Genomic DNA, 25719 nt, shown 5'->3' on the forward strand with positions numbered 1-25719 from the left:
TAATACAGCTAAAAAATGCATACAGATCTGCCCCTGCAGTAAAATAAAACTGTTTTTAGAAATTTTCAGTGGTTGGTTCTGTGGTCATTTCTTTTTCCTTCCACACCCCCCACCCCTTCCCGGAGCCATCCTAACAGAATCTTATTTTTAAATCACCTGATAAGATACTTAAAAATGGGAATAGCCAGTGTGGTGCCCTCCAGATAACAGGATCAACCGTGTGGGTTGCTGCGAATTGGGAGCCCATCAATTTTTGAAGGGCACCACCTTGGTTTCTCCTGCTTTCAAGCTGAAATCAGTCACACTTCTTGGAACAGGGAAGAACTGCCTGGAGGACGCAAGTCTTACATCCTGTGAGCACAGAATGTAAGGAAGAGTTTCCATTAATCACACACACCTCCCACTTCAGGCATTCCTGAGCCCAAATTACGTTGTGATGATGAGTCACTAGCTCAAGAAGCCGCTGGTGGAAGCGTGCACCATGAGCTTTTCTTAAGCTATGAGCCCAAGCAGCCGTGAAGCTTCCATGCCAGAGGTATCTGCCTCTGATATATAGAGGAATAAACAACTTAGGGTGTGGGCAACTGTTGCCTTCAGCCCCTGGGTTCCTGGTTACTGGTGGACAGAGTACTGGTGGGCAGAGTATGGTCTTTAGGCTAATCCAGCAGGTACCAACTCCTAAGTGAAAGCACCGTATTTTTCGCTCTATAAGACGCACCAAACCACAGCAGGTTTTTCGCTCTATAAGACGCACCTAGTTTTTGCAGGAGAAAAACAAGAAAAAATATATTCTGAATCTCAGAAGCCAGAACAGCAAGAGGGATCGCTGCGCAGTGAAAGCAGCAATCCCTCTTGCTGTTCTGGCTTCTGGGATAGCTGTGCAGCCTGCATTCACTCCATAAGACGCAGACACATTTCCCCTTACTTTTTAGGAGGGGAAAAGTGAGTCTTATAGAGCAAAAAATACAGTAAACGTTTATATTGGGGTGAGGAAACTTTTTCAGCCTGAGGGCTGCTTTCTGTTCTGGGCAACCTTCCCAGGTCCACATGAGTGGGTGAAGCAAGGCATACAAATTTCCCCATTTGCAAACTATGCTCCTTTCCATAAACACTCCTCAATATCCTTCTTCCAGACAAGCAAGAGGCGTCATCAGAGTTCAAGGGTACATTCCAGGCAGTCCAAAACACATGGTGGGTGAAGCAGGGCCAGTGAGGGGTGTGGCCTGTGGAGAGTCCCAAGGACCAAGTCTGGAGGGCCACATGTGGCCACCATGCCTAAGATTCCCTGTTTCTGGTTAAGATTGTGAAAATCGGCACTACTTCCAATCCAGCCTTCCCCAACCAGGTGCCCTCCAGATGTTGTTGGGAACACAATACCCATTCGTCTCTAACCATGCTGGCTAGGGAATGAGTCCAAAACACTCAGAGGGCACTAGGTTGGAGAAGGCTTAATGTTTTAATGGCCTGAAGCACCACCATCCCTTCATCTGCCAGAACACATTTGTTGGCCCAACTCACACATTTATACTGAAGCCACCTTTAAGACAGATGTTTTTCCTCTTTTGCTCCCCTGTCCAAAGGCCTCTCTGCCTATCTTATGCACCAGTGAACTGCTAAACCAGAAAAGAGGTAAAGGAAACAAGGTGAACCATACAGATTCCAGAAGAAAAAGGTCAGTTTTTAAAACTTTTTTTATTTTTAATTTTTTTTAAAGTTTTTATTTTATATTATCTACAAAGTAAAAGTTTCCTCTTAACTTAAAAGTTACACCGCTGCCTTGCGACGGCGGCTTTCCCCCATCATCAAACATGATTTTATAAATAATAAATCCATATCTGCTTGACGATTAGAACTTGCTTTTTTTCAAACCTCTTTCAAGTTTAGTTAGAAGTAAAAGGTATTGATTTTCTTTTTATGTTCATTTAATTTCTTTTTTTTAGTGAGAATAGCAGCAAGAATCACTCTCGTTACGTCTTTCTCTAGCTGATGAATTTGTGACTTTGAAGGGTTGCTTTAAAAAATAAATAGTTTTTTTCCAGTTTTATCTGCAAGCGGAAATGGGGCAGGGCTTTTTTTTGTTTTCCTTTTTTGACACAACACATGGAATTATGGAATCGTCCCACAAGGGCTCTACATGCCTTTTGTTTCAGTCCGAATTTCTCCCACTGCAAAGTGAACTGTTAGCATTCCTATTGGATGTTACAAGGTTGTTTTTTTTCCTCTTAGAAACAAAAATAAAGTGAAATACTAGATTTTGTTTTGATTTCTGTTTTTGTTTCTGTGCTTCCAAGTTGGTAGAAGCAGGAGAAGGAAGGTATTTGGCCTAAAAAAAAAAAAAAACAAAAGAAAGAAACGAAGAGGGATCCAGCCTCACAGTTACTCCAGGTCAGCTTTACAACTGCTGTTGATGGTGGGTTTGTACTGGAAAAAAGAGAAAGAGAGAGAAAAGAATGAGTTGAGACATGAGTTAAAGACCCCAAATCCTACCAAGGGCATTTTAAAAAGCGGCTCGGCTACTACAAGAGATGTCTCTCTCAGATAAACACTCCCGTGCCCTTTATCCGCCTGCAACACATATTCTTGCTCATGGGCCAGGGTGGCAGGAGTGGGGAAGAGGAACGGAAAACACGACACGTGGAAAACCAGGTGGCGGGTGCTTTTAGAAAACGTGGCGTGAGCACAGCGAAGGCTTTCTTAATAAGCATGAGCATGAATGGGTTTTGGAGCATGACGGCTAGTCTGCCAAGGGCCAAGTGTAGGCAGCAACACCAAGGCTGCCATTTAAGGTGCTGGGAGGGGAAAGGCCAGGAGGTGGGAGGACTCACAACACAGCTGGGTGTATCCATGAAGCTGGGGTAGGGAACCTGTGGACCTCTAGAGGCCCCTTGAGCTACAAGTCCCCTGGCCCCTCATTCCTGGCTACCCTGGCTGGGGCTGATGGAGTCCAATGACATATGGAGGTCACAGGATCCTCACTCTGAAAAAAACTATTGAAGGCTTTTCACCAAAGCCAGACTAAACATCTTTCCTTCTGAAGTGTTGGATGGTAGGTTGAGAGGAGTTCCCTACCAGGACAGACTTTGCTCGTGTGCTCAAGACATCGATTCCATTAAACATATTTTGTTGCACTGTGCAAAATATGAGCAAGCTAGGACTGAACTGATACTACCCTTGCTGGTACCTTTCCCGGGAAAATCAGAGGCTCACTATGTCAGGTTCCTATTGGAAGACCGGACAAATGCTAGAACATTAGCAGTGGCAAAGTTTTTATCGGCGGTTGCAAGAACCAATGATCCCTATATTCTGAACAAAATGCTTGTTTAACCTGGAGGTAGGCTGTATGAATTGTGTATTGCTTTGTAGGGTCTCTGGACCGTAATAAAGATTGATGATGAAGACTGGAAATAAAGACTGCTCCTGAACAGAGTAAAGATTCAGTTGTGGGGGGAGAGGGCATTTTAAGAGCATTTGTTGTGCCTGTTCTGTGCTCCCCCTCTCTGCGCTCCCAAGCCCAGCCTCGACATCACACAACCTTCATCTTCTCTCCCTTATCCCCCCCTCCTGGGACTTGCGGCAGCTCCCAAGCACACACTCCACTCACCTGAAGGGTGCGTCATGTAGGGGAAGTGTGTTGCTGTTGAAACTGGAATGTGCTGTAGTGCACTTTGCGCAATGGCGGCTTGGGCCCCACCGGGTGGTGGCTGGGTTGTCATGAGCATCATTGGAGCATGGGCAGTTGGGTGAGAAGGAGCCATTCCCGACTGCACATGGGCCTGAAATAAATTGAAATTGAAATACTTTATTGTCACTTGTACAACTTGTATACAGTGAGATTACATGAGCACCCCCCACTCAGCTCTCTTAGTCTTAATTCCCCTTGTTTACTGACGCACACCCACCAAACCCGAAAGTCAGTTGCCCTGTTGTTATCTTTTCATTCAGCTGCCTAACAGCCCACGAATAGAAGCTGTTCTTTACTCTGTTGGTGCGACTAATCATGCTTCTATATCTTCTGCTCGAGGGCAAGAGATCAAGAAAATGCTGGTCAGGGTGTGAATCATCCCTGAGACTTTTCCTCACTCTCCTGAGGCAACGTTCTTCTGCAATGTCATCCAGTGGATTCATGGGACAGCCCATAATATCTTGTGCAGTATTCACCACCCTCTGTAGGCACTTCCTATCAGTCGATGTCAAACCAGCTCTTTAGTAGCAAGGCCACAAAGGTGAGGGGGGCCCACAGCCAGCACCACAGGAATCCCAGAGATGGCACTAAAAGTGGGTTTGTTTCAGCAGGGGAGGGGGGAGGCCGGGACCCCACCAAACTCAGGCTATAGTTGCAAGGCTGAGGTCCAGCGCCGAGGGCCTTCTGGCAGTTCCCTCGCTACGAGAAGCCAAGTTACAGGGAACCAGGCAGAGGGCCTTCTCGGTAGTGGCACCTGCCCTGTGGAACACCCTCCCACCAGATGTCAAAGAGAAAAATAACTACCAAACTTTTAGAAGATATCTAAAGGCAGCCCTGTTTAGGGAAGCTTTAAATGTTTAATAGATTATTGTATTTTAGTGTTCTGTTGGAAGCAGCCCAGAGTGGCTGGGGAAACCCAGCCAGATGGGTAGGGTATAAATAATAATGAATTATTATTATTCATTTATTATTATTACTATTATTAGGCTCCCCTCTCAGAGGAATACGACAGCCTTACTGCTAGAAACAGCACAAAATATGTTGTTAAGTAGCCAGTTGGAGGGAGGGAGTCAGCACTTGGCTTGCCATTCACAGCTGGGGGGGACACATTCGGGGGGGGGGCAGAGCACAAAATCGAAGTGTACAGTTGAGGGAGGCTTCAGACTTCCCTGCAAAGGACCTTTTTCAGTGTTCAGGCCTCAGACCCAAAAGCTCGCTGACTTACCACCAATTCCATAGCAAGGATCTCTCTCACTCCTAACTTCCTCAGGAAGGACACCACCCTCTGTGGCACTCAGAGCCCGCTTCCATAACAGGGGGCCAAGGACCCACACCACTCTTCAACCACCATGCCCAACATTTTCAGCTTTAGCCAAGCAACTGCAGCAGTGCGACTGTCTACCCTCTAGCACAAAAGGTGCACAGTGTCATGCCCTGTTCTGCCTGCCTTCCAGAGGGAAGTACAGTGGTGCCTCGCAAGACGAAATTAATTCGTTCCGCGAGTTTTTTCGTCTTGCGATCTTTTTGTCTTGCAAAGCATGGACTTTGGAAAAGCTTCAAAAATCACCAAAGTCTTCAAAAACCTCAAAAAAGGCTACCACACTGCGTGCTATGAGTTGCTCCTCGAAGTGAATGCACGGTTTCAAGAAAAAGGAAACAAACTTGCAAGACAAAGGAAACAAACTTGCAAGACGTTTTCGTCTTGCGAAGCAAGCCCATAGGGAAATCCGTCTTGCGAAGCAACTCAAAAAACAAAAAACTCTTTCGTTTTGCGAGTTTTTCGTCTTACGAGGCATTCATCTTGCGAGGTACCACTGTACTCAAGTGACCATTTGTACCCTGGGCAACCCATAGTCCAGGGATCCCGTAGTGCTCGCTAGCACCTCCTGCTGGACAGAGGTTATTCTGTCCATAAATACTCATCAGGCATTCTGAACAGCTCTTTGGTGCACAAGGGTGTGACACACACCCATGGCCTTCCCCGGATCAAAGCAGCCTGAATCTCTCTCATGTTAATGAGAAATAGCTCCCCGCCCCCAGTCTTCTCCTCCCTGGAACAGAGAGCACTCTTTGGACCTCAGACTACATCAAGCATCTTTCTTACCTGGGGGACATGGGCCATGTGCGGTTGGTTGGTGTAGGCGGGCTGGACGTGGGAAGGATGAATGGCAAAGACCGTCTGTTGAGCTGCAGGGAAGCTGCTCTGAGGAGACTGTGTGCTTGAGCCTGGGGTCATGGAAGGAGGAGTTGGCGCAAGACCAGTGTGGTAGATGGCTGACTGCTGCTGGGCATTTGTCAAGTGGAGAGCCTGGGCGGCCTGGTGCTGATGGTGCTGAAGAAATCATAAGCATAGCAATGGCTTGGCAATATTGACACTCAAACAGTGCTATTTTTCTAGAAAAAGAGGTGCCGGAACTCACCATGAACGCCTCCCTTGTTCTCTTATAATGGCAATGGCGCCCACCTGAGAAGTGCCGGAACTGAGCTCCGGTGAGTTCCGGCTGAAAAAAAGCATTGCCCTCAAAAACGATTGTTCTGCTCTCAGGCTATGCTGGGAATGCAAAATACACTGCTTTGCCAGGGTTCCTTCCACTTCATGGCAAGCTGGCAACAGCAAGGAAACCTGGCCGAGAAGAGGCAAATTTCCCAGCAGCAAAAAAGTTGCATAATCCAACATGCTTGACATCCATGTTCACATTCCACATTATGGGTTGAGGAACCTCAGGTGTATGCCTCACCCTTTACAATCCAGCAGGGCAGCTCAGAGGTTCTGCTACGGATTCAAGCCACACTCAGAGGAAGGAAAGGTCCAGAGGCTGGGCTCTCTTTGGTGCTGCTAAACTTATGGAAGAACATCCTGACTGAAGCCTGCTAAACATTATCACTATTCTGTCCTCGATGTTCCGAGCTGCTACTTCCTTTTGTGTTAAATAAACTAAAAGCAGATCATCATTTTTATGCTGTAATGGGTATTTTTCAGTGGCCAGAAGGCCCATGTACTTTATGAATTTATAAACAATGGTTTATTCTCTCAATTCCACTGAAAGGCCAGCTCTGTCAGACTTCGTCAACCTGATAGCAGCTATTCCAACAGGCTGCCTCAGGGGGTGCGATGGGAGGCAGAGCTCATTTCAGTAGCTCTAGTGAAAGGCCAGCTCCATCTTGTGCTTCCTGCTCCTGAACAATTTCCACTCCTGCAGACCACATTGGGGCCCAAGTGTGCTTTCGCCCTCTTCCCTCCCTGTCGCTTTTTCCTTTTGTGTTTTAGACTGCAAGCTTGTGAGCAAGAACTTTTCCTTTAACGGACTGTTCGTAAGCTGTGCCAGAGGCATTTTTTAATGAAGAGCAGGGTACAGATACTCTTGGATAAAGAAAGAACATTTGTATTTTACTCATAAATACAAGTGCCGTGGGACCTTTTAAGAAATAGTTGTTTAAGAAGTGTAACTATCTGCCTAAACTTTCTGACTTGCATTAAGCTTGCATCCATCAGGATGGCTAATCCCAGTTGCTAGCTTCTTTTCCAGTGGAAAATAGTAGCCTCCAGTGTGCAATGAACTAGTGATATGGTTCCTACCATGACAGCATGTTGGCCAGAGTAGTCAGCTCTGGTTGCACAGTCTCCAGGCAATGAATGCAGGGTCTCAAAGGCAACTGGCCCAAACAACGGCAGAGCAGGAACCTGCTTCTCTGTTGCCACACAGATGGCCAGCTGTAGTGCTTACCTGCACTGGGCTGGGAGCTGGGTGGTTTCCCCCATGTTGACTCTGCTGCTGCCCTGTGGGCGTGGCAGAAGGCTGTGGGTGCGGCGGGTGCGGGTGCAGTGTGGCGCTGGGATGGGCATACTGCTGAGCAAGGGAACCAGTGGAAACTAGGAAGAAAAGAGGGGAAAGGAAATTGAGAACGGATGCCAAGCTGAGTCAGCACATAGGACTCCCCCAACTCTGGGTGTCTCCCTTTTAAATAGCTGCTTTTCTTTCCTTCATTTAGAAACAATACAAATGCCAGCCACCTGGGACTTGCCCTCGACTCAACATCACTTTTGCAGCCTGCAGAGCACATTCTTTAAAACCTACATGGTTGTGGGGGAAAGGTTGAGGGCGTGTGAGGACTGTGTAGAAGTAAAGTGCCAGGCTCAGTGAGAGTTGAGAGGCTTTTCAATCCTCTCCTGCTGAAAATGGCCATTTGGCTCCAGGCTTCCTCTAACCTTAAGCTCTTGTCACAAAAGTCAAATTTATTTGGGTCGGGGTGGGAAAGCACACACAAACACACACACCTGGCTCCAGTCACAGAACTGTGTTTCATACTGCATGCAGCATTTGGGTTCCCTAGCATACAAGTCTGGCCATGGACCAGGGAGGGGAAACCTGTGGGGCCCTCCAGATGTCGCAGGACTCAACTCCCATCAGGCCCAGCCAGCATGGCTAATAGCCAGCAACATCTGGACGGCCACAGGTTCCCCATCCTTGCCTTAAAACTCTTCATTTCCTCTTCAAACCCACAGAGAAGAAATGGGTCTTGCTGGTGATCTCTTTTCAGTCCAAAATAGATTATCTTGCTGGCAGGAACTGGAGGAACTAGCTCAGGGCAGTCACATTCAGAGCTCAGAAAAGCATGTCCAAAGTTTACTGTAGACAAGATGGGGACCCAGAACCTGCACCCAAATTTTAAAATCTGCCTTTACAGCTCCCATAGCAGACGCAAAAGGAAGAAACATCCAATGTGAACACCACCTGCCTTTCACAGGATAGATATGCTACATAATTAGTTTCCTTGCCCCCTGCCATAAACGGGAACAGGAGGTAAGATGGCACTTAGTTCTTTGCAAACTGCAATATGTCAGCAAAAGGAAGGAAGAAACAGAAACAAGAGCAAATGCTTTGGGATAAGGGAAGGATAATGTGTAGAAGTTGCAAGTTGCAACTGTAATCCTAAAAGGGAGAGGGGTGGTGCATAGTCAAGGCAGTAGGAAATGAAGAAAGGCAGAGAGGGGAGGGAAAGGCCAACCAAATAAAACACCCACTTAGATGATGTTGGGAAGAGTCAGTGCTTTAGGTGTGAAAACTGCCTGAAGGTAAATATAACCACAATTAGACGGCAAAAGAGACCTTCATTAGAATTAGAGGAAGCAAATGTAAACGGATGTTACAGACAGACAGCGGGCTCCATTTTGCAAAGGAAGATCTATTAAAGGAAATTGACTTGTTGAAAGAGTTTCAGTGCACCAAACCAATGTGGTTGCATTACAGCCCTCTGACCAAATGGAACAGGTTAGCAGCAGATTCCTGGGACAACTCCATACCCAAAAGACACAGAGCTCCTGATTTCTGCTGTGCAATAAAAAGGAGCGCCCTCCTTCTCCAGCTAACAGCTCTGGCTGTGTAGGTCATTCTGTCACAATGGATCTTTGCGTTCACTCAAATACATAAAAGGGAATCAGCGCTTTTGATTAAAAGATCCAGGGGCCTTTGTGACCACAACTGTCTTGCAAAATCCAAAAACTGAATTCCATTCAGCTCAACCTCAGGCTTTTTCGAAGTTTTCTAGCTCTTGTGGTTAAAGCAAATTTTCAGCATTCTTTCTGCAAGGGTTCAAAGTTGGGTTAGGCCTTCCAGGGGTCACAATTCCAACTCTTTGGGGAATGTCTTGCCCTGTAAATTCCAATCTTGCCCTTTCAGATTTCTTCTCCCACCCCCTAAAAGTCTGAATCTTCCTTTCCCAAATCTCTGACCAACCAATTCTGTACCCTTTATTGTGGACCACTGCAAAGTAGACAACCCTTCTTTCACAGGGCAGTAGACCATGTTGGTTTCAAGGAAATGTAAGGAGGAAATAAACACGTCAACCAAGTCTCTACATAACTGGACTTATTTTTACTCCTTTCACCTAGTGCTGGCTGTCATCTTACCTTCTCTGTTATGATAATCTCCCTCAGACAGTTTCATCCTTTACATGTCCCATGAGTCCACTGGTTTCTCAATGACAGAAAAGCTTTTCCTAATTCTGAGTAGGTTTGGTGCAAAGACATCTGTTCAACAAGCCTATTCTCCAACAGATTCTTTCAAAGTTCTTTACTGTGCAAATCAAAGTTAGTACAAAAACCCCAACTCACTGGCAAAGTAGAAAGAAGGACCTGTCTCCTTGCTGTAGGGTATTTTGGGACATGCTGAATTTGGGAAATAGAAAGGGAAATTAGCTGTGTGCCACAAGATGAGAGCACCACTTCCAGTCTTCTGGAAAGGTTAAGTCAATCATTGTTTTCATGCACAAACCAATTTGCAATTAAAAAAAAAAAAGTTAAAGAGATATTCAATCACACATACAATCTTCAGCTGGTGTTCATCAATTTTAAAATGTCCACTATTTTAAAGTATTTTACATTCCATTAACTAACCACAGCATGAAGAATAAGGATTAAAAGTGCTTTGACAAAGAGAAAAACACCAGTTACAATCCCAGAAAACTGGATTTCCCCAAGATGCAGAGCCCCAGTTCCCCAATTATTGCTTAGTTCAGCATACTAATTTGTTTATTTATTTTTTAGCAGAGACAGGAAACTAGATAGCTTAGAGAGAGAACAAGACACAGAAAAATACTGGATAAAATACAAAGCAAAATCAGGATCAAGCTGGTGAATAAACATTATCTTGGTTTACCAGACTTTTGAAACAAGCCTTTCCATCTTAACAGAAGTTCAGCAATTAGCAACTGCTGACATATACACATGTTTATACAAAGGTTAATAGAATGAATTCCTATTCATTCTCTTTGCTAGATGTAGTTTCATAGAGCACTAGAGGTGCTACAAATCAATGCAGCGTTCCGATTACAGTTTTGCTAAAGGGAACAGTATACCTCCACTTAACATTTATTCAGTATTTCACACACATTCTCTCAGTAATCTCTACAACAAACCTGTGAGACAGGAGAGTATTGTCATACCTACGATTCAGATGGAGAGGGGTGCTGAGATTGAAAAGTGAACACCAATACATTTGTGCTAAGGTTTGAACCAAGAACTTTTGATAATGATGGTTTATTTATACTGCCCTTCATCTGAGGATCACAGAGCGGTTTACAGTAACTTCCTTTCTTTGCTACAGGTAGCTAAGTTGGTGCAAGCTAGACAAGAAAATCCAACCAGTCACTAACACTTCTGATGATTTAAGCTTCCAAGGACCACCACCTTATACTAAAAGAAAACTATCAGGAAATTTCTTAACAAAAACCACTGAGCACTAAGTATTTGGATTCATCCTGGTAAAAAAAGTGGCCGCAAGGTGACAAACTGGAAACAGTGGTCGGTTTCAGATGATTGTACAGTGGTGCCTCGCAAGACGAAAAGAATCCGTTCCGCGATTCTCTTCGTCTAGCGGTTTTTTCGTCTTGCGAAGCAAGCCCATTGATGGCTTAGCGGATTAGCGCTATTAGCGGCTTTCAGCGGCTTATCAGCTTAGCGGATAAGCAGATAAGCGGCTTAGTGGCTTAGAAAAAGGGGGGGGAGGAAAAAAAAGTCGGAAAAACTCACAAGACATTTCGTCTTGCGAAGCAAGCCCATAGGGAAGTTCGTTTTGCGAAGCGCCTCCAAAACGGAAAACCCTTTCGTCTAGCGGGTTTTTTGTCTTGTGAGGCATTCGTCTTGCGGGGCACCACTGTATCTCGGTTTAATAAGCCAAGATGTGAATGAGCCTTCTGCCTCCAACCCCCATGATTTGAAGCTGGCTTCATTCCACAGCTAAGTATAATGTAAAGCACTGAGAGATATTCTGTCAAGAAAGCAGTATAGAAAGCTTGACAAATAAAGAAATGAGTTTCCCAGTTTGGATGAAATAGGAAACTACATTCAGCAGAAGACTTCTTGGTATGTTTGCTCATGCAAAAAGGAGAAACTGAGTGGCTGTGTGCCTGGGCTCGTTCATCTCTGGGCTCATACGTCCATGAAGGCAAAAGGCCCAAACGGGTCAGTTTGCTTCCAGGTCATCTGCAGCAAACAGGTTAGAGGGCAAGGCCGATCAGCTGGGCCTGGGAAAGCTCACTCACAGCATCCAGTGGTCAGCAGGGGCGTCTCTGTGTTAGAATTGATAACATGGCACTTCAAAGCAGCCAGCTGAAACCCCCAAGTTACTCTTGGGTGACAAATCTCAAGACCTGCCTCACACATGAAGGGGAAGAACGGGAGAACCCCTTCTGGAGAAATTGTGATATGCTGTTTTATAAGAGGTATCTGGGACAGAAAAGTCAGCTGTTCATGCTTTACAATTGCATTTCATTCTCCCAATCTCTCTTTACTATACCGGTATCCAAACGGGTTTCAGTGAATTTCAAAACACAGAGCGTTCCAGTTCTCTCGGCAAGCCACTAAAAACGAGATCCTTCAAAGTTTCAAAAGAGAACTCATTAAAAAGTGTCCTACCATACATCGTGTGGGTCTGCTCGTGCGCACCGTACTGCGTAGCGGTGGAAGAAACTAAGCCGGGCTGCGGGTGTGCCGGTGGTGCCATCATCCGGGCATTGCCCTGTATTACAGGGCTATAGACGTGGGGGTGCTGCATTAAGCATGAGAAAGAGAACAAGGAAGGAGTAAGTCCCTACAGGTACTTTCACAGGTACAAAATGCCTTTCGTTAAGTTAGTCAGAGATGCCCAGTTATACTAGCAGACTTGGCTGGATTTAGAGGAAGACTCCGGATCCACCATCGTTCCCCTCTGCGGCAGTTTTCCCAGCCCCTCCTATTATGGCACACAGGCCTCTTAACACTATAGCACTAAGGTGAAATTATGCCATTAGATAACCTAAAGCTTTCACGTGCCAATAGATCTGTGTAAGACTGCAGTAAACATCCAGGTCTCTGAGTCTGTTCCATCACTCAGCTGTCAATCCTGTCTGCATGGAAGGTGGCCTGCGCGCGCGCACACACACACACACACACACAGGGCATCATGTGACAATGGCCCTAGGCAGCTCTTTTTGAAGTGCTATGCAAGCACTGCATCACCACTTATGCAGTGTGGCAAAATACATATTCTAATTCCACCATTCAAGCTGCAAAGAGCTCAGCTGAAGGCATACCTGAGACTGGTAATGCGGCACATGTTGAACGAGAGGTTGGTTGGAGAACTGCTGGGGGCTGTAGGCGACGTACTGCGTTGAATAAGCCGGTGGCGTAGCAACAATAGGAGCCCCGGCAGCAGAGGCAGGGTGCATCATGGTGTTTTGATGGTGCTGGTCTTGCCGCTGCTGGGGCATATTTGATACTGCAAAAGAAGGGGAAAGGGCACATTACGAAAGCACTAAAATAAACCTGTGCCAACATTTCTACGTACAGCTAGCTACAATGGCAACCACAAGGAAGCCAAATGAAGATGAGGAATCAGCTGCTGGTAGGGTTCAAGAATCTCACCCTGTGAGCAGGCTTTAAGGCGACAGGAGAGAGAGGTCAGCTCAGAGTAGGCTGGGCAGAAAGAAGGCATCACAGAAAGACTATCCATTAGCCGATATATACTGGAACACTGCTCTGGTGCAACAAAAATGTTCTACTTTTAAAAGATTTAACTTCCTGCCTGTGGAGAGATGGGCAGAGACAACCCATACAAGGTTCACATTCCTCCCATACAGAAGAATGGCATAATTATTATTTTTTCTACGATTACATTTTTTTCTCCCCAAGACCAACAGAACCCCTAACAACAGTAAAATCCTGTTAAAACACAGCACTCTGATGTCAGGGAGGAGCTTTCAGAATCAGTAGCTTTGTGCCCAACTGTATGCATAAAAGTTTCCTTCAGCTAAAAGCCGAGCAGAAGAAACAAGCCTCTGGCGTGGAAAGTCAGTATGTTGCTTCTGCTCATCATTAGGTACAGGAGCTAATCAAACACTCTTTCAGTACCTTCGTATGCATGTTACTGCGGGGGTAAGTTGTGCACTGTGTTCAGCAGGGTGCACTTCTAGGAAAGTGTGGATAGGATCTTTCAGCCTTAAGTACGCTTAAAAGCATCCATTCAAGGATTTAGAACTGGAGCCAAGACACAAAGCCAGGGGTCAGCAAACTTTTTCAGCAGGGGGCCGGTCCACTGTCCCACAGACCTTGGGGGGGGTCAGACTATAGGGGGGGGGTGAACGAATTCCCATGTCCCACAAATAACCCAGAGATGCATTTCAAATAAAAGAACACATTCTATACATGTAAAAACACGCTGATTCCCGGACTGTACGTGGGCCGGATTTAGAAGGTAACTGGGCAGTGGCAGAATCTGAGACCAGGGAGAAGAGTCAGTGGAGGAAGATTGGAAGAAATTTAAAGACTATTTACAGAAACATTGTAAAATTAATGAATGTTAGAAGGATGTTGGAATGAAGTTATGTGGTTTTAGCAGAAATGTTATAAGGGTTTAGGAAAAAAATAGACTGTTAATTGGTGAAAGGAGGGAAAGTAAAGTTGCATCATATTGAGATAAATTACAGAACAAAAATTGGAAAAGATGGAAAGGATTTGCTGAAATGGTTAACCGAATTAGAATACAAAAAAGGGAGGTGTGAGGAGGTCAAGGAAACAAGCAAATGAAAGATAAGTTATGGGAAGATTAGTTGTGGTTTTTTTTCTTGTTTTTTTCTTTTCTTCTTTTTTCCTTATTGTGATGTGTTGTTTTGTTTTTGTTTAATATGGTGTTTTTACTTTTGCTTTTTGTAACCCTTAAATTTTTTAATAAATATTATTTTTAAAAAAAATAGAAGGCGATTGGGCAGGTCCGGCTCCCTGGGCCTTAGTTTGCCTACCCATACACCAGGCCCTATGCTGCTATATATAAACTTTGCCTGCTCAGTGCTGCAAAATCCAAGAAGCAAGAGGACACATGAGCAGGAGGAAGAGGAGGAGGAGGAAGAAGAAGAGGAGGAGGCGGAGGCAGCTTGGTAAAGGGGTTGCATAGAAAGGCAGGTTGCTAATTCATAAGCAAAGTAAGTGTAACAGAACAATGAGCAAGGCATGTTAGTTATTCTACATGCAAGCTACGTACAAGAGCATGCAATACTGTATTATTCTCACCTTTACCTGCTCTATAGGTCTTGGCCTGGTTGACTGGCATAGGCGTCATAGGAATGGGGTACAAAGGCTGAAAAATAACATGGCCGACAATTAGAGGAAGACACGCGTGCACACCACGCATCATATATATATTTCTCCTCTCTGGATGCAAGTCATGCGTGGTGGCCTGCTCCCCACTGGGTTCCCAGCAGATATGCACATCACACTTTTACCAACGAACATTTGATTATGGCTGCTACTGTCTGCTTATTGTCTTGTGCTGAACCTCACCACCCAACCCAAGAGGTGCCCACAAAGGATTCCTTGCCATGCTCAGAGGATCCTGGGGTGGAACTCTCCAAAGGTTAGTTTTAGGAACCAACCATGGCTATCTGCAGCAGCAGAACCAACACCTCTTGACTGTCACCATTCCTTATGGAGCCCAAACAGCATCACTGGCAGACAAGAGGGAGGTATTGGGGGAACCCAAAAGTTGCACACACAAAAAAGCTAAGTGGAGGTGCTAACTGTTGGGGGTGGGGAAGAGGGGGAACCACCTGAGTGGGAGGATTGAACTTATCTTGAACAGGAGCACATCACATTTGCCTTGAATGCTAATAGAGCTTCCCTCAGGCTTTATTTAGATGGTTTGTAGTCAAGAGTTTAAGCTACAGTTTCCATGCTCCAGTGTTAACCGGAAACTATGGTGTAACAAAACCTTGAATTGTTCCATTACAGTGTGAGAGAGACAGGAGGAGGGAAAGCATCAGCACCATGTTCATTCTCTTTAGGGAGCTACTTTTATATCTGAACCAGACTTGAAAGAACATTAACAGTGCCACGATGTGCAAGCTTGGTTGAAGTCAAGAGGCAGGTGAAAATAGCTTGGGTGGGAGGGAACGGGATGGGATCAAAATACTTGTTAGAAACGTGACTAAAAATAAATGCCTTACTTTAAAGTGATCCCCATATACCAACCACTGAAGACAAATTGGCACCACTAGGAGATAATTTTGGAACGCTGTGGCAGCCACAAAGAGCACAATGCATTCTACTGAGATGAACTAAAAGTTCTTTGAACTCTGGTCTCTTATTAGTAAAGTGGAAAACACACTGTTTAATCAATTAGGCTATTAGAAGATTTCATCATCATTGCAGGTCATGGACAAAATCAAGTATCAGATAAAACTGGACCCAAAGTAAAAATAAGTAAACAAACCAAGGTATGTACAGGGAATCAATATGCTTAAAATGCACATCTTATCATATACACTCCTCGTTTCTGACATTTGTTGTAATAATTTTATTGTGGCCACAGCAAATACTCTTCTCTCAGTTGTACAGAAGGGTAGGAACAGTTGGCTAACTAAATAGTTGGCCAGTCCCTCCAACAAGGATCTCCTCTTGGGAGAGTATACATTTCACAAATAGAGTACACAAGGACAAATGCTCTCAGTCACATGAGCTCTGCAAATACAAAGTTACTGATCTAATGGGATCTTTTTTCAAGACAATGAGTAGGCCCCTGCATACATTTCAAGGTAGCCTTCAAGCTAGTAAAGGTAAAGGTAAAGGGACCCCTGACCATTAGGTCCAGTCATAGCCGACTCTGGGGTTGCGGCGCTCATCTTGCTTTATTGGCTAAGGGAGCCGGCATACAGCTTCCGGGTCATGTGGCCAGCATGACTAAGCCACTTCTGGCGAACCAGAGCAGCACATGGAAACACCATTTACCTTCCCGCTGGAGCAGTACCTATTTATCTACTTGCACTTTGATGTGCTTTCGAACTGCTAGGTTGGCAGGAGCAGGGACTGAGCAACGGGAGCTCACCCCGTTATGGGGATTCGAACCGCTGACCTTCTGATCGGCAAGTTCTAGGCCCTGTGGTTTAGCCCAGTGTTCTAGGCCCTGTGGTTTAGCCCAGTGTTTCCCAACCTTTTTTGGGCAAAGGCACACTTGTTTCATGAAAAAAATCTCGAGGCACACCACCATTAGAAAATGTTTAAAAAATTAACTCTGTGCCTATATTGACTATATATATATAAAGTAACTCTCTTTAATAGGAATCAAATAAACACAAAGAAAGTATTTTATAATTACTTTATTATGAAATAGTAAGTACCGTATTTTTCGTCCCATAGGACGCTCCGTCCCATAGGACGCACCTACTTTTTTGAGGGGGGAAATAAAGGAAAAAATTTTTTCCTTTATTTCCCCCCCAAAAAACCAGGTCGGGGAACAGTGGGATGGCGGTGCTGCGCCTCCCCGCTGTCCCCCGAGCTTGTGGGGCTGGCCCATGTCTGCCTGGTGCGAGGGGCGCTCTGCTTCAGGGCGCCCCGCGCGTCCGGCGGCAGGCTACAGTCCGCAGCATGGGGAACCCTCTGTTTCAGGGCGCCCCATGCGCCCCCCGGGTGCGCAAGGCTTGCCAACACGAGCGCGGAGCACCGGGCGTCCTCTGGAGGGCGCCCCGTGCTCCGCGCTGCAGGCTGCTGCCCGCAAGCCTTGCGCTCCCGGGGGGAGATCCCCCGGTGCACAAGACTTGCCAACACCAGCGCGGAGCACGGGGCGGCCTCTGGAGGGCGCCCCGTGCTCCGCGCTGCAGGCTGCTGCCCGCAAGCCTTGCGCTCCCGGGGGGAGATCCCCCGGTGCGCAAGAATTGCCAACACCAGCGCGGAGCACGGGGCGTCCTCCGAAGGGCGCCCCGTGCTCCGCGCTGCCAGCTGACGCCCGCAAGCCTTGCGCTCTCAGGGGGAGGTCCCCCGGGTGCGCAGGGCTGGCCTACAACAGCGCGGAGCACGGGGCGATGGGATGTGGGAGGGAGCTCGCTCCCCGCCCCGCGCCTGCTCGCCGCCGCCGCCCCGCCTCTCACCGCCCGCCTCGCCCGCCTCCCTCCCACGGCACACCAGGCAACGTCTCGCGGCACACTAGTGTGCCGCGGAACACCAGTTGGGAAACACTGGTTTAGCCCACAGCGCCACCCGCTTCCCTTTTCAAGCTAGTAGAGGTACTCAATATTTTTAAGTGCCAAGAAAGGGTACTATGTAGTGCTGAAAACAAAGTGGCCCAGCCTCTTTTCAGAAGGTAGAAATGCACATCACTTTGGCAAACAAAGGTATCCAAGTCCAAATTTGAGCAGGTAACATTAATGAGGGGGGCATTTGTATGGGAGAGGGGCTTCTTAATCTTTTCCTTATTCACCGATCCACACACACACACACACACACACACACACACACACCATCTCCCATAAGTAAACACAAAGAACTCTCACATGCTTCATGCCCTGTTCTGCCTTTCACACTCCAAAGCAGTGACAAGTTGTTATCCACACTCAATGCAGCAAGTATAAGCTTGCCGCATTAAAGCCTTTGCCGCTTTACCTGAACACCTGGACTCACGGGAACAGGGTACATCATATTTGGTGCGAAACAAACAGACTGGGTGTACACCGGAGTGGGCTGCTGGTGGCCCACCATGGAAGGGCTCGGCTGGGCCTGCGGACGGGGTGACGTTGGTGTGGTGGAAGGCTTGGGCTGCCAAAAACATGAAGGAAAAACGGAATAGCTGAGCTGTAAGTAGGCACTGAACAGTTTGATCAAGCGTGCATCAACATGCCCCATGGACTTTTCCCAGCGAGCTTTTGTTACGGCTGGTTAAAGCAGGAAAACAAACTATGCAGTGACTGCTTCTAATGGGTGGCACATAAAGAAATGCAGCTTCGGATAAGCAGAGAATGAGGACAGCGATGCCTCTTAAGACTCACCTGAGCAAATGATCGAGGGTTGAACTCCTTTGCGTTAGGGTTCAGTGTTGATTTTCTAACTTGTCTATGAAAGGGTGGGGGGAAACACAAGAAAGATGTGTGTCAGATTGGACTTCCCACCATGATAGTTCATTTCTCTCAGATAAGAGCTGAATATCCAGGGATGGTTGACTCCTCACATCTACTAGTGGAGGAAGACTTGCAGAGGCTTCAAACCTGCGCCATGTGCATTGGGCGTGAGTGGCAGGGAGTTGTCCTCTGTGCATAGGACGTTCTATTGCTGAGGATGCACAACTAAAACTCTATCAAAATGTAACACATTCTATTGAAGGCGGAGCTGCCACCAAAGAGGAAAGTAAGGACAGGAAAAAGATGTTCATTGCAAGGTTTTCACTAGAAAACACTCCAACACCGCTGTTTCCTTGACCTTAGACTGTTCCTTTTTTCTGAGACTGAAGGGCTGCAGCAGGAGAGGCTAACCTTTGGCCCTCTAGATGTCGCTGGACTATTAACCCTCATCATCTCTAACTATCGTCCATGCTTGCTGGGGATGATGGGAGGTGGAGTCAACAACATCTGGAAGGCAATGTGTTAGCCATCCCTGAACTAGACCACTGGGGGAGGGGCAGCTGCAGATCAACAACATAGTAAGAACTCTTAGCATGATGCCTTGACACATACTTGGGGGCCTTCAACCAAAGCTTATCAGCAGTCAGTGTTATAGTTGGGCTTCTTGCAGCTCCTTGCAGGCTCAAGGTCTTCTACTAGCTACTAGAATGGACAGATTGCAGCCAGAACAGAACCACTGAGAAGGCACAAGGTCTCCTTGCAGCAATCAAAACTGGAAGGTCTGCTTGTGGCAATAGAGGGCATAGATAAGCAGTTGCGAAGACATCCTCCTGCCAGCAGCAGCTCTAGGAGCAGCTGTTGCTAGTTTTAAAACGCACCTACCCTCGTTGAGAAAGCCCAGAAGCATGTTGCAGAGTGTGAGAAGGCCCAGCTGCCACCCAGAGAGCTCTGCTGAGAAGTCCTGGATCCCAAGCTGCAGCTCTTGCTTCACGAAAATATTAGAGGCTCAGGGTCAAAAATAATATCCCGGGGGGGGGGATCCCTAACCTCCTTTGGCTCAGATGGGGCCAAATACTATTTGGCTCCTCCCATCCCAGAAGTCAGTCTCTCCCTCTCTCTCTCTTTCACACAAACACACCTCTTTGGGGGACCTGAATTTGCTAATTTCTCTCCATGTTCCCTTTTGGATCATGTCTATTAAAATTTGAAGTTTTTCCTTTACAATCAAGTGGTATATGACTCTTATGAAATAAAATTAATAAATGAAAATAGCCTGCAAACCAAAGGTTGCTATCCTGTGGTCATCCGGACATTGTTACGACAATTCCCATCACCCCTGACCATTAGCTATGTTGGCTGGGAGCCCAGCAAAATCTGCACAGTCCCAAGTTAGCTGCTGTCTAAAACTGTGAGAAACCTTGAACGTATCGGCAGAAAGGCAATATACAAATTTAGTAAATACCGTATTTTTTGCTCTAAAAGACTCACTTTTTCCCTCCTAAAAAGTAAGGGGAAATGTGTGTGCGTCTTATGGAGCGAATGCAGGCTGCACAGCTATCCCAGAAGCCAGAACAGCAAGAGGGATTGCTGCTTTCACTGCGCAACGATCCCTCTTGCTGTTCTGGCTTTTGAGATTCAGAATTTTTTCCCCTCTTGTTTTCCTCCTCCAAAAACTAGGTGTGTCTTGTGGTCTGGTGCGTCTTATAGAGCGAAAAATACGGTACATTAAGAAGCAACAACAACTAGAATATCTTTTTAAAAATAATAATTCACAGCTTCTAAACTCCGTAAGAGATTCCGTCAGCCATGCTCCCTCTGTGGAGGGTAGGCTGAAAACTGAGGTGGCAATTACCCCGCCTGGTGCAAGTGTGAAGCCTCTACAGATTCTGCCTCCGTTGGTGGAGTGGAGGAAAACTGCCCATCACTTGATGCCTTGTTTCTGTTTCAAAATGCAACACAAGCATTCCAACAAAAGCATGAAATCCTGGATGAATGTCACAGAGTAGGAGGAGAAAGACTGGCAAGGGAGCAGGGACAGAAAATAGTATTCTCTCCCCAGTCATTGATCAAACACATTTAAAAGCACAACACCCATTTTTCTCCAGGTGCCGCATTTCCGCTGGATAATACAACCCTTAAAAGTCCTGTGCGTATTTTCCAATTCGACACCAGAAGCTGAACAGAAGAGCACAAGAACATGAAGAAGAGCCCTGTAGCAGGATCAGGCCAAAAACCCATCTAGCCCAGTATCCTGTTTGCACAGTGGTGAACTAGATGCCTATTGTGGGAAACCCACAAGCAAGACCAGGGGGAGCAACAGCACTCCGCCCACCTGTAATTCCCTGAAATTGGCTTTCTAAGCACTGCCTCCAGCAGTGGAGGTAGAAAACTTTATACAAATATGTTAAATCTAAATAAGGAGCAGAGAAGAAAATGCTGTGCATGGTTGAGTCATCTCAACAACTGGGCCCTCCACGAAAGCAGTGCCAAATCTGAGCAGGAGCTGCTGCAGCCAGAATTACCATATTTTTTGGTCCATAAGACTCACTTTTTCCCTCCTAAAAAGTAAGGGGAAATGTGTGTGCGTCTTATGGAGCAAATGCAGGCTGCGTAGCTATCCCAGAAGCCAGAACAGCAAGAGGGATTGCTGCTTTCGCTGAGCAGCAATCCCTCTTGCTGTTCTGGCTTCTGAGATTCAGAATATTTTTTTTCTTGTTTTCCTCCTCCAAAAACTAGGTGCGTCTTGTGGTGCGTCTTATAGAGCGACAAATACGGTACTCACTCGGTGGCGTCCCTTTTGTCTTCTTTCTCCTCTTTCTCCTGCTTCGCTCCGGGGCCAGAGGTCTGCACTCCTTGTGAGGTCACCTCAGGCCCTCGCTTTTGCTCCAGGCTGCCACCAGGTGGTGAAATACTGGGGCTGTTTGATTTGCTACTGCCACTGGTTGAGGTGGCATTGCTGCCAGTTTCAGTCACAGAGTCCTTACAGCTGGCGTCACCCTTCTCCTTAGGAACCTCTCTGGATTTTTCACCATCTCTGTTTTTGGTTAGCAGCTGTTCCACTGCTTCTGGGGCGGAACTGGGTTGTAACTGGAGAGTGCAGGGGGGCGGGGTGGGAGGAAAGAGAAAAATTATACTTTTAGCAGTACTTCCTGGCCGAGGGTATTTGGAGAGAAGGCACAGTCTACATTGATTTTATTTTTGCACATTATTTCTTACAGCTTGAAATAAAAGTTGCTTCATTTCCTACATACTGACGTACAGAAAACCCAGGTTCTAATATCAGTAGAGGGAGTCCTCTTGCTTCTTCCACCGTACTGAGAAGCTCAGGGGGTGGCAGCCCAGAAGAAGTAAGCCCTTAAGTTGTGGAACTCCCTCCCCAGAGAGGGCGCCTGTAAAACATTTCAAAAAGAGTACATATCTGGATGAAGGGGTGGCAAGGCACACTTGTACTGTTTGCTCTAGGGAGTGTCTTATTTGCAGCCATTTGAATGTTCTATAGTGACCTTCATTGCCCTAGGCAATGTTCTTTTAGTGGAGGGAAAGAACAGACAAGGATTTGGTACGCAGGCTGAGACCCTACCTGCCCACAGACTGTCTCGCCAGAGTGGTGCATGCTCTGGTTTATCTCCCGCTTGGACTACTGCAATGCGCTCTACATAGGGCTACCTTTGAAGGTGACCTGGAAACTACAACTAATCCAGAATGTGGCAGCTAGACTGGTGACTGGGAGTGGCCGCCAAGACCATATAACACCAGTCCTGAAATACGTTTCTGAGCACGTTTCTGAGCACAGTTCAAAGTGTTGGTGCTGACCTTTAAAGCCCTAAATGGCCTCGGCCCAGTATATCTGAAGGAGTGTCTCCACCCCCATCGTTGTGCCTGGACACTGAGGTCCAGCTCTGAGAGCCTTCTGGTGGTTCCCTCACTGCGAAAAGCAAAGCTACAGGGAACCAGGCAGAGGGCATACATGCTTATTCCTGAAGCCACCGTTCCTACCTGCATGTAGTTTGATCTGGTACTGCCTTGTCTATTCAGACAGCTGTCATTAATAGCAAAAGCACTTACCCTAAAATCATTCTTGAACTTCTTTAAATCATCGATCTGTTTTCTATGTTCTAGGACAGCTGGAGACACACCTGTTAAGAGAATATACGCATATACAGTGGTACCTTGGTTTGCAACCATTTTGGATTACAACCGTTTTCAATTACAACCATGTCAAACCCAGAAGTGCAGGTCCATTTATTATTATTTTTGGATTACAACCCTTTTTGGGCGGGGGGGGGGGGGGAGAGGCCCCAATGGCGAAAGCACGCCCTGGGTTACAACCTGTTTTGGTTTACAACCAGACCTCTGGAATGGATTATGGTTGTAAACCAAGGTCTATCACTTTATTGGGTTATAAACATGGATGACATGGATCCAGCATATATTTGGGCCAATTGAAACTATCTAAAGGAAGTCCCAATAGAGTGACCCAAATCTGAAATGCTGTCTCAGCTCGGGGGGGGGGGGAGAAAAGAAAACGCCCCCAAAGAGTTCCGCGGAAAGAAAAGAAAACGCCCCCAAAGAGTTCCGCGGAAATTGCAATCCAGTTACAACCCAGGAGGTTGTGGGGTGGGAATCAAGCAGCTGGAGCAGCAGAGAAACTGGAGTGATCTTAGTTTACGGAACTCCTTTTTCATTGTGTGCAGAGATATATTTGAGGGCTGCATGCCATGCTGTGTTTCCCAAATCTCTACAACAATCCAAACAGCAATGTAACTAAGCCTGCAGTACAGGAGTAACCAACAAGGTGGTTCCAGGTGTAGTGGGCTCCAACTCCCATTATTCCCCGACCATTGTCTATATTGGCTGCAAATGATGGGAGTTAAACACAACTTCAGAAAACTCCTACCTTTGTTTTCAGGTTTGCTAAAGCTGGGAGACATTTCACTTGGCTTCAGGGGTTCCTTGGTGCTAGCAGGAGAAGAACTCTGCCTCTGGTCCTGTAGCCTTGAATCTTTAGCTAGGAAGGAAAATCAGTCCTGTTTGAGATTTCACAAACACAGCACTCTTAATAACTCTAGATAGCAATGGGTGGGGAAGGAAAGAGGGACAAGTTGTTGAAGCACCAAAGCTCAGCACCAAAACAATTTGTCCCACACAAGGTATTATCCTGATTGTGTCTCTGTTTATTTGGGGAACCAACATACCGTATTTTTCACTCTATAAGACGCACCAGACCATAAGACGCACCTAGTTTTTGGAGGAGGAAAACAAGAAAAAAAATATTCTGAATCTCAGAAGCCAGAACAGCAAGAGGGATCGCTGCGCAGTGAAAGCAGCAATCCCTCTTACTGTTCTGGCTTCTGGGATAGCTGCACAGCTTGCATTCGTGCCATAAGACGCACACACATTTCCCCTTACTTTTTAGGAGGGAAAAAGTGAGTCTTATGGAGCAAAAAATACGGTAATCTTGGCTGTGAGTCGTGGAAGACCTACTTATTCTCTTGCTGGCCTCTCTCTAGCCAGCCTGGGAGAACAGGGCCCTGACTGACAACAGCTACAAAAGCTGAGGTTGCTGGAAAAACTCTTGTACTGGGTATTGTTGCTGTTATTAATATTATTTTTGCATCTTTATTTTTAAATATTATGATTTATGTGGAAATTATTCAGTTTGGTTGTGTACTTTCTGCTGTGTTTTATTTATTGTTTATGACTACTTTTGCTATGTTTGTAATTATGTAGATCGTTTCATGTTGTAAGCCATCCTGATTTTGGAAAGGTGGCGTACAAATAAAACGATGATAATGAAGATGACTAAAGAGAGACTTTCAAAGAGCCACTTTTTAATATTTTAATTCTATTAGTTTTTAATTACATTTTAATGTTTGTCTTTCTATGGTTTTTACTTTTTTCCATTTTGTCTATGTAGGCAGTCTTGAGTTTTGGACTTGGGAAAAGGTGGGTTAGAAACAACAATAAGAACAACAACAGCTCTGCAAATCAAATTAAATGTATTTCTTCCAAAATAATAATACATGGGAGGGCAATATTACTTTTTAAATATTACTGTTTTACTGTATTAAACCCTAATCCAGCCTTTCTCAACCTGGTGCCCTCCAGTTGTTTTGGACTTCAACTCCCATAAGCCCCAGATGGCATAGACATACGAGATGGGATTTGTGGAAGTTTAATTCTAGAACGCGGGTGGCGCTGTGGGTTAAACGACAGAGCCTAGGACTTGCCGATTAGAAGGTTGGCGGTTTGAATCCCCGTGACGGGGTGAGTTCCCGTTGCTTGGTCCCTGCTCCTGCCAACCTAGCAGTTCGAAAGCATGTCAATGTGCAAGTAGATAAATAAGTACCACTCTGGCGTAAAGGTAAACAGCGTTTCCGTGAGCTGCTCTGATTCACCAGAAGCAGCTTAGTCATGCTGGCCACATGACTCAGAAGCTGTACGTCGGCTCCCTTGGCCAATAAAGCGAGATGAGCGCCGCAACCCCAGAGTCGGCGACGACTGGACCTAATGGTCAGGGGTCCCTTTACCTTTACCTTTTAATTCTAGAACAGCTGAAGGGCACCATGCTGGGGAAGGCTGCCCTAATCGGCTGAGTTGAAAGAAATTCAGCAGGAGGTCTTAGGAAAAACAGAGCGCAACCTTTTCCTACTCATTTTTGTAATTTTCAACAACCATTCAGAAAATTATGTAGTTGCCTGGAGCCGCCAGTTTTCTCCCTCTGTATAAAGATTCCCACACAGAGAGAAAATTGACTGCATATGATTAGCAAACCTAATGCACAAAAATAAACGTGTGTGAGAACTGCTCTCCAACCACTTAAAACACAGAAGCCATTTTTAGATCATCCTATGTCTTTGCATTTGTACTCAGGCTCAGAAGAGGGGGAGATAAAAGGGTTTCTTACCTTCAACTGATGGTGTACCTGCTCTAATGGACGCAGGGCTGGCTGGGGTAGGAGATGCAGCTAGAACAGGGGCAGCTACAGGCTCTGCTGGAGTAGAGCCAGCTTGAGGAGAAGACAGAGCTGGCCCAGAAGGCACACTGCCAACGCTGCTCTGCCTTGGAGACCGGGGTCTGTGTGCTTTAGGGGACAACCTAGGCACTAGAAACAAAATAAGAGAGACCCTGTTGAAACACTGCACAGCTGTTTTGTACTAAAAGGAGTGAAACCTAATGCCAGG

The 25719-nt window shown here is 46.1% G+C and overlaps 1 protein-coding gene across 8 annotated transcripts in view; it reads right to left on the minus strand.

Annotated features, from left to right (window-relative positions):
* Positions 1–1673: 1673 nt before the first annotated feature.
* The window catches only part of ATXN2 (ataxin 2), a 63316-nt gene continuing 39270 nt past the window's right edge, over positions 1674–25719 (minus strand). For 3 of the 8 annotated variants that reach the window (XM_081868414.1, XM_081868412.1, XM_081868419.1), the window contains 14 exons: positions 25443–25640; positions 23433–23543; positions 22601–22671; positions 21318–21622; positions 18467–18530; positions 18084–18236; positions 14724–14790; positions 12752–12936; positions 12096–12228; positions 9795–9848; positions 7408–7553; positions 5787–6014; positions 3602–3773; positions 1674–2421 (listed from right to left, as the gene is read on the minus strand). In XM_081868414.1, coding sequence (XP_081724540.1) covers positions 2393–2421; positions 3602–3773; positions 5787–6014; positions 7408–7553; positions 9795–9848; positions 12096–12228; positions 12752–12936; positions 14724–14790; positions 18084–18236; positions 18467–18530; positions 21318–21622; positions 22601–22671; positions 23433–23543; positions 25443–25640 — 1916 coding nt within the window. In that variant the 3' untranslated portion in view covers positions 1674–2392. The remainder of the gene's footprint in view (positions 2422–3601; positions 3774–5786; positions 6015–7407; positions 7554–9794; positions 9849–12095; positions 12229–12751; positions 12937–14723; positions 14791–18083; positions 18237–18466; positions 18531–21317; positions 21623–22600; positions 22672–23432; positions 23544–25442; positions 25641–25719) is intronic. The other 5 variants (XM_081868415.1, XM_081868413.1, XM_081868417.1 and 2 more) reach the window with 3 other exon arrangements.

The sequence above is a fragment of the Podarcis erhardii genome (assembly GCF_964252035.2).
Source record: "Podarcis erhardii genome assembly, chromosome: 7".
Lineage (NCBI taxonomy): Eukaryota > Metazoa > Chordata > Lepidosauria > Squamata > Lacertidae > Podarcis > Podarcis erhardii.